We start from the raw sequence: 9,292 nt of genomic DNA, 5'->3' as shown, positions 1-9,292 counted from the left end.
TAGCTACGGGAATTAAAGCTGTGTGGACCCTGGCTAGCGCCAGACGTTACTGAAGTAACGTCTTCTGCATAGCTACGGGAATTAAAGCCTCTGTCGTGCCTGCAGGTACACATCTATATCGCCATACTCTCATACCTTTTTAAAAGTTTTCAGCTTAGAGAGCGTTGTGTAGGCTTGAATGTGTTTACCGCCAGGTGTGCCTTAACCACCATCTCACTCCATGTCATTATTATTGTGCTATATATGTATTGGAGTTTTCAGATAATTGTGTTACTCGCATGCCATTATTCTGCTGCTATTGTTGAGTATGTCTCTTCCAGTTTTATTCAGTTCCAGTTTTGTCATTTTCTGTGTACTTGATCAATATGTTCTGTAGGAAACATATTTCTATGACAGAGATGAATGCTTAATGACTCCAACTGGAGGTAAGAAAACCCATGAGTTTATGACAGAGTACATGTGATCAGTTCATGCAGCATTTGTTTCCCATGTATACTGTAATAAGGTTGCAGACTGCTTCGTCAGAAGTAGTCGGGGCAGGGAATAATGCACCCCATTTGCCACTCTACGTCGGTTATTTGTAATTGTACCGGTATTTATCTAGAGATAGTGGGTATGCTCATATATACCGGCAGACAAAGGAGAAAGAGACAGAGAGAGAGACAGACATACAGGCAGAAATACAGATGAACAGATGGACGGACAGAGAGAGAAAGAGAAACAGAAAAAGAAAGTGAGGGATAAAGAAAATGAAGCCAGAATTTACACTTGGGGTGCAGAATCAGCAAGGACATTCTTACCCAGCTCAAGTTCACACTACCACAAGAACGTATGAAGCGGTGGAGAATTGTGGCAAACCACACATGAAGGGATTGCAGTACCAGAATGAACACGTGATAAAGTTATCAGTCCGCTTGCGACTTGAACAGCCACATCACCTTGATATGCTTTTTTTGTCGACATAGCTCTGGCTTCAAACTGCGTATGTACAGTGCTTCCAGAGGGGGCACGCACACGCGCACACACACACACACACACACACACACACACACACACACACACATACACACACACACAAGAGTATGTACAGCGCTTCCCGAGGGGGCATGCACACACACACACCTTTGACCTTTGACCTTTGACGCCCATCGCCGGAGGCGATGATAGCAATGCTACGGCAGAAGCCATAGCAACTTGTGCTGGGATTGCACCATTCAACAGCTTGCAAGGCTGAAGAATTGACCGTCACTATTCAGCCTGGTCTACACCATACAGCTATTTGAAGACACACACACACACACACACACACACACACACACACACACACACACACACACACACACACACACACACACGAGCGTGCCCACGCGAGCCAGGGTGCGCATGCACATACGCACACATGCACACACACATGCACACACACACACACACACATACACACACCCACACACATATGAGCCAGCACTCAAGCACACAAACACACACACACACACACACACACACACACACACACATGAGCCAGTGCACACGCACGCACACAGAACCTTCCAAAGTGTCCCCTCTTAGAGGTGCGAGCAAAGTCCCATTTAGAAGAACTTTTTTGAACTTTGCTCCCGGACTATGTTGATGATGAGGCCATTACAAAAGTTATCTGAACTGATAAGGGAACTGTGTACCCTTATCATTTCAGATAACTCTTGTAATAATCTGCTTTGCAGAATGATACGAAAACTCCTATGCACCGTCATGCTGTTAGCATGCACTAGTATCGATTTGACAACCCAACAGGCAACAGCAAGAGTGTATAAACCAGAGTGTGTGTGCATCCATGTTGCATAAAACCAAGAGTACATAACCCCCAGAGTGTGCAACGCCTGGTCCAGCTCTGCATAGGGTCTTGGTCGAGCGTAATCGGATCTTTGCGTCATAATACCGTACACTAGGCGTCTGAGCGGAACCCGGGGAGTCACGGGTACTCTCGGATTAAAAACAATGGTGCCTTGCCTCGAGACCGGCCTTGCGCTGGTATGGAGTGCACGCATGACATCAGAAGATCCAATTACGATCGACCAAGACCCAATGCAGAGCTGGATCAGGCGTTGCACACTCTGGGGGTTATGTACTCTTGATAAAACCAATGACGCGGTGATGTTTTTTAGTCTAGGTCATCTGAATCATGAATCATAGAATGTGGTCTTCGGGTCGTTCATAAATGACGGATTTTTCATTGAATATGGAACAGAAAGATTACGAACAATGGAGGAATTGAAAAAGAAAATGTACGAAGATGGGAAGGAACTAGTAAGAAAAGTGAAATAATTAGATAATAAGGTGCATCTAGCTAATAGATTTGAACAACACCTGGTCCAGCTCTGCATAGGGTCTTGGTCGAGCGTAATCGGATCTTTGCGTCATAATACCGTACACTAGGCGTCTGAGCGGAACCCGGGGAGTCACGGGTACTCTCGGATTAAAAACAATGGTGCCTTGCCTCGAGACCGGCCTTGCGCTGGTATGGAGTGCACGCATGACATCAGAAGATCCAATTACGATCGACCAAGACCCAATGCAGAGCTGGATCAGGCGTTGCACACTCTGGGGGTTATGTACTCTTGATAAAACCAATGACGCGGTGATGTTTTTTAGTCTAGGTCATCTGAATCATGAATCATAGAATGTGGTCTTCGGGTCGTTCATAAATGACGGATTTTTCATTGAATATGGAACAGAAAGATTACGAACAATGGAGGAATTGAAAAAGAAAATGTACGAAGATGGGAAGGAACTAGTAAGAAAAGTGAAATAATTAGATAATAAGGTGCATCTAGCTAATAGATTTGAACTCGGATGTTGAGTTAAAGTAATCATGGATAAAAACAAAGGACAAAATGTTACGAGTTATGATTAAAATAAATTAAATCAAATATAGTCATCGAGTGCTACAAAATCGCACAAAACTGACAAGGAAATTTTGCCAATCTACGTGGGCCTCATCCCGTGCTGCGGCCCACAGTTAATTGGGAACTCGTGGCCTGGCACGAGTGAAACATGGATGCAGTGAATGGAATTTTTGTCTTTGACCACATTGTGGGTCGCTCTGATCTACTTATCTCCTATCGCTTTATGAGCTGCATCTGTGCCTTGATCCTAGAGGGTGGTGGTGTTCCTGCCTTGATCCTTGAGGGTGGTGGTGTTCCTGCCTTGATCCTTGAGGGTGGTGGCATTCTTGCGGATGTGAACAACTAGGCGTCCAGCCAAGCCTCACGTGAACCGTGAATTTTTTTACCGTATGCCGCTATGAAAAATATCAGATTATGAGATTTTAAGGACATGTTGTGTGATTTTGTCCATAGGGCCTACTTTGTACAACAAATTTCAGAACTATCACCTGCTGCAATCTTCCATAGCTTCCCCAATTTGTGTTCGCATAAAAGTCATTGTGAGCATGGTGAAATAACAATAATGTCGCTGTTTTGCAGCTTATTGCGTGTCAAGTCACACCCTTACTCAGGAGGAAAGAGAAAAGGCTATAGGGGGTATTTGGGCAAATTCCTGCTGTAGAACCTCCTTTCAATTCGGAAATGTGGTATGTCATTCCAAAAAAACATGGAAAAAGAAGAAGAAAAAGTCGCTCCTGAGGGGCTCGAACCCATGAGCCGCAGAAAGTAATAATGTCTCCACTCATGATCTGCACAGAAGGATGCTGAGAAGACCAGTTTGTGACACCCAATTGAGCAACCTTCAAAATCCTTCCTTATGCAAATTTGTTTATGACCCACTGCCCCCCTCCTCTCTTTCCCATTACTTGTTTCTATTTCCCCCGTACTTGTACCAATTAGAAATTTTTGGAAAAACTTCTGAAGAACTGCGTCCATTTAAGTACCGTATTTTTACCGGTTGTAAGTTGACCCCGGTTATAGGTCGACCCCCGTATCCGGAGGTCTCGATTCTGCGTTTTAAAGTGTTCACCCAACGAAGCACTACAAACCACCTCCTGCTACTAACACATCAAAAAATCATGTCAACATGTCAACATTACTTAATTATAAGTTTCCGTGCATGGCACGGTCAGTGGAGTTAGCAACACACCAACATCCTTGCCATAAGCAACACTTGTACATGCATAACATGCATGCACTTCGAATTCCCGCGTTTCCGCACGGGACTGTGCGGAGCATGCGCATTACTCCAATTCGCCATGCTGTTGTTTCTTGCTCTTCGCTTTGCTGTGCTGACGGTAAAATTGTTTGACAATCGCAGCCAGTTTCTGATCACCACCACCCACCCCATCATCTCTCACTAGCATTCCATTCGAAACCATCCCGAAAGGGAGAACAGTAAGGATCGTGAGTCAGGCCGGCATTGAGCCAAGTGCGCCTATAATAGCGCGCAAGTGCATCATTTAAGCCATCCCGTAAGGGAGAACAGTAGGGATCGTGGGTCAGGCCGGCATTGAGCCAAGTGCGCCTACATTCGCCCACAAGTGCATCCCTACTGCATGCTCGTGTATTGACACATCTGAATTCAACAGTAGGGATCGTGGGTCAGGCCGGCATTGAGCCAAGTGCGCCTACGTTCGCCCACAAGTGCATCCCTACTGCATGCTCGTGTATTGACACATCTGAATTCAACAGTAGGGATCGTGGGTCAGGCCGGCATTGAGCCAAGTGCGCCTACATTCGCCCACAAGTGCATCCCTACTTCATGCTCGTGTATTGACACGTTTGAATTCTCGCCGGGCGATTGTTGCCCCAGTTAGTGTCGGCATTGGCCATACTAACGCACAGCGGTGCTTGCAATACTAGCTCTGGCATTGGACCAGAATATTGCATTACTGCATGCGGCAATTGTTGCCTATCTCCTGGTAATACAACGCATAATAGCTCCCAAACAGGTCGGCTTGTTGTGTGGTTGGTAATGGAGGGTATAACGTACCAATCCTTTAAAAAAAAATGCCAATAAACTGGCAACAATGTGTACACATGGTGCACTTGTGCATGCAGTGCAGATCATTTTTTGTAAGATACAGATAGTTCCCGGTTATAAGTCTACCCCCACCCTTTCTCCGTCTATTTTAAGTCGTAAAAGGTCGACTTACAACCGGAAAAATACGGTATATAAAAGTAAGATCTCACGTCTGTGTGTGGGGTACAAGTTGGTCAGTTGATCTACTGCCCATGCGTGTTCTACGTCATAGTGAAAGACTGCTATTTGCAACAATCCATCCTACACTACTCAACATAGTGCACCAGGTGTTAGAATAAATGCGAAAAAAATAATATTTCGCCCGCGTTCCTGACCAGCCACCCGCTGTTTTTGCATCAGGACGGAATTTTCCCGAAAATTACGGGCGACCCTGGCATAACTGGAAAATACTGCTCTTCAGTTTACTAGTATATGAATATCTCTAAAGTTTAAGTTTATGACGGGATTTATGCCATTAGATACTGAACATAAATTCATAATGGAGTACAGTAAACAAAATAACATGCAAACTGGAACAGTAGCACAGTCCCTTAACCCTTTCACCACTGTCGACGTATATATACGTCATGACGTGTGCACCTGCCCCACTGACGACGTATATATACGTCCTCAGTGTACGTCGCGTTTGTACTGATGCCTCAACATCAGTGGGGCCTGGAACTGTTCCTCAGTGGGCTGAAGGCCCTGATCGACGTGTACGCGGCGTATGTGGCCAGTCTGCACAGCAGAACAGCCGCGAGCATCGAGTTTGAAGTGCGTATTTTGGCATATCGTTCAAATAAATTGTTTTGCTCAAAGTTCGTTTTCGTCATCTTGCCCTGCTGTTTCTCGGCAAGGTAAGTAGCTCAACTACTCTGTGTCGATGGAAGGAGTCCTGTGAAGCAGTGTGAGGCCGGTAATGACTCTGAGGATGATTCTGGAGACAGCGAAATTGTGTCGGAGTCGTTTTCTGAGGATTACGAATTTGCTGCTATTCAAAAGATCGCAGCTGACTCGGACGCAGGGGATGCTGGAGACCAAAGAGATTTGGAAAGCGATGCTGAAGTCTCTGACACCTAGGCATGGTGTTCTGAGCAGGAGCTGTCTGTCGTGAGCCCGTTTGCTGAAGTTCCTCAACTAAACTGCGATCAAATTTGAAGGTCAGATTTTTGAAAATATTTGAATTTGAAGTCAAGTGTACTGGTCAGACATGCATGCAGATCACAATAGAGATGTGCATACATGTAAATATTGTATGTTGAGTACAGAGCCAGGCACCTACAGGATGGAGATTGCTATCTAATATGAATCCAGAATAATCCAGAATAGTCAACAATTGTGCAATTTTGAACCACTATCAGAAATTGCGCAGCCGATTGTTTCTTGAATTTTCATGCGTACGTACACCGGTACGCAGTATGCACTCGGCTGTTTAGGGAATGCTTCAGACTATTTTCATAGCTGGATTGTCTTGGCAGTGAGTGTCTAAATCAGAGAATGAGCAGTATTGCATTCTCCATCAATATGACTTTACCTGTGCCGTGCGCGTACGTACGTACGCGTGTGGCCAGAGATGAATCACCCTGGGATGCGCCGAGCACAGTGAGCCAACCGCTGCCACTGCACCGGCTGCTATTATAGCTGATGCAGTTGCTGTGGTTGCTACTCCAGTTACTCGGCATCCTCACTGTCCATCATATGGTTTTGTCTTGAAGTAGGTAGGGCTGCTGGAGGATTCAAGCTTTACGAGGCGCCCAAGAAAAAGAAAGACCCATTCTGGATCGCGAAGTTGCATATGATGCAAGCACGGTATAAAACGAGTTGCTGTACTCTAGTCTAGGTTGCCGTAGAACACCAGGATCATATCAAGCATGTTTATATGACATTTCTCCATTCTGAAGTCAACACTGACCATTTATAGCACTGCTTGCCATTGCTTGTCTGATCTTTGTCGTCAATTGCCTAAATTGATTGAATTTCGAGGAAAAATCGCCAAAAGTCGCATATCTAAATATGGTGTTACGAGTCTCGTACAATGAAATCCTGCAAAATTTCTTTGGATTCACTGTGCATATGTCCATACCCAACATCTCCAATCAATTTTGGACCAGAATATGCATTTTCAAAAATTGCCATTTTTGGCCCAGTGGGAGGTGATTTTCCGGTCAGGGCTGAAAGGGTTAAAGTACTGCTGGTGGAGCTGCCCTTGAAAAGAGTTGTTCATCAGGATCTTATAAAATACAGCAATACTAACTTGCATTGAGACAAGGGCAATGTGTTGTGTTCATTTTGTTTGCAGTGCCGGAACAGTGGGAAGACTTTCTACAAGCCTTAGCAAGTGGAAAAAGCTGACGACCAGTTCCGGCCATTGTTAGCATTCCTGTAGTGTTACACCACGCATACACATGCATGCATATGTCAACACACCTATACACAATTATTATGCATGACTGTAAGAGGTAATAATCAGTACGCATTTCACACGATGTAACCTGATGCCTTGATTTCATTTCGTGTTGGTACTTCTCTGTACTTTGATGCTACTTGCATGAAGCTAATCTTGGCCTAAGGATATGTTGGTAGGAAATATTGATAAGGAAACTTAGCATTGATTGAATTGAAGCATGCACGATTTCAGGTTTGTCTATTATGACGGTTTACCTCTCCTGGTGGTCCATCAGGTTTGTTGCCTTTGATTTATTGTCAATGTCGCTGCATTCAGCTTCAACAAAGTTGATGGTTTATTACTATTCGAGTCAGCATTCGTACAACACATAGTGCCTATAGTAGATGCATTTCCATTGATATCTGTGAAGGAGTATTTTCGTCGTGCATTATTGCATTTTGCCTCCAAGTCTGTTAATCAGTAATCGCAAACCTGTACTTTCGTTGATTAATGTCGCTGCACTCAGCTAGAACGCAGTTGGTTGTCCATTGATCGGAGAGAGCATTCTTACAGCACATAGTGCCTATCGTAGATGTAATTCCCCTGAAATCTGTGAAGAAGTATATGCTCTGTGCACTGTTACATTTTGCCTCCGAGTACGTTAGTTTGTCATTAGGAGTCTATACTTTTGTTGATACAATAATATCGTTGCACTCAGCAAGAATAATTGATTTTCATCCATATTGGAGTGAGCATTCTTACAACACGTGGTGCCTATCGTAGATTCAATTCCACTGGTATCTGTGAATAAGTATAATTCTCAATGCACTATTACATTTCGCCTCCAAGTCTGTTGCTAGTAGTTTGCTATAAAAAAAATCGGGTACTAGTACTTCGAGATTTATGTGAGCGGTTGTGTTGTGGTTTATAGGGAGTTTCCCTATCATTAGTTTTATTCAACTCGTACATGGCTGGATTCAACTCGTACATGGCTGGGGCAGCCAATAGGGAGGTTTCGCTCTACGTAATTACGTATGAAAATCCGTATGTCGTCCACGCCGGGGAGCGAGGGCCGCTTTCATAAGTAAAACTCTCTACGGATTTCCGTTGGAAAGCTGTTTCCTACGTTACGGCCTCCGTAGGACTTTTTGAAATATTTTTCGCATTTTCAGGACTTGTCCGTGGCAAAGTTCAAGCCGCGCGAAACACAAGGTAGATCTACACACACCGTACATCACTTGCAAAATACGATGGAAAACGCGGTTTCGGTTCGTGGTGCATGCGGTGGGCGCATGCAGCCAACACGTCTCCAAAGCAACAAGGCATGTTTAGCAGCCGTGGAGAAATCACGTAGAGCGAAACCCAACAGCTCTGAATTTCACGTTTAAAAATTACGTGCAGTTTCTACGTTATTTTCTTACGTAATTCCGTGGAATGAAACCTCCCTATTGAGCACTTTGGAGTGGTGATTGCAGGGTTTTAATAACCAACCATGGCGTATAACCCTAATGGGGCATTCACACGACAGGCACTTGCACGTTTTACAGGGAGTGACATACGAGAAAAGCGACTGTGTGGATTCACACAGCTGCAATCGACGACAGGCACGTTTGCATTTTTGAATGTTTCACCGTGGGTATTTCAAATTTTCAAAACACGCACATGATGATTACCATGCTCTAAAAGAGCCGCGTAAAAAATCGAGTCTTGTTTCGCGCTTTTTGGTGTAACTAGAGAGTGCACGTTTTTTGCCTTTTTTTCTCAAAACGTGGTTCAAATCTCACGTAACGTGTAATTTTTAGAGGTTAAGTTACACGTGCGATGTGACGTGGAATTTTGCCTGGCAGGATTCGGGTTTAGTTCGCACACATATCAAATCTTCCAACAAAATCGATAAAACTACGGAAATAATCTACGTGGAGATAAAAGTTTAACTGGGGA

At 44.4% G+C, this 9,292-nt stretch overlaps 1 protein-coding gene across 2 annotated transcripts in view; it reads left to right on the top strand.

The window, feature by feature from the left end:
- The window catches only part of LOC135811948 (serine-rich adhesin for platelets-like), a 186,851-nt gene extending 178,609 nt beyond the window's left edge, over positions 1–8,242 (top strand). For both annotated transcript variants that reach the window (XM_065325225.1, XM_065325227.1), the window contains 2 exons: positions 377–425; positions 7,265–8,242. In XM_065325225.1, coding sequence (XP_065181297.1) covers positions 377–410 — 34 coding nt within the window. In that variant the 3' untranslated portion in view covers positions 411–425; positions 7,265–8,242. The remainder of the gene's footprint in view (positions 1–376; positions 426–7,264) is intronic.
- The last annotated feature ends 1,050 nt before the right edge of the window (positions 8,243–9,292 follow it).

The sequence above is a fragment of the Sycon ciliatum genome, chromosome 3 (assembly GCF_964019385.1).
Source record: "Sycon ciliatum chromosome 3, ocSycCili1.1, whole genome shotgun sequence".
Taxonomy (NCBI): Eukaryota; Metazoa; Porifera; class Calcarea; order Leucosolenida; family Sycettidae; genus Sycon; species Sycon ciliatum.
This window is presented reverse-complemented; position numbering and strand designations above follow the sequence as displayed.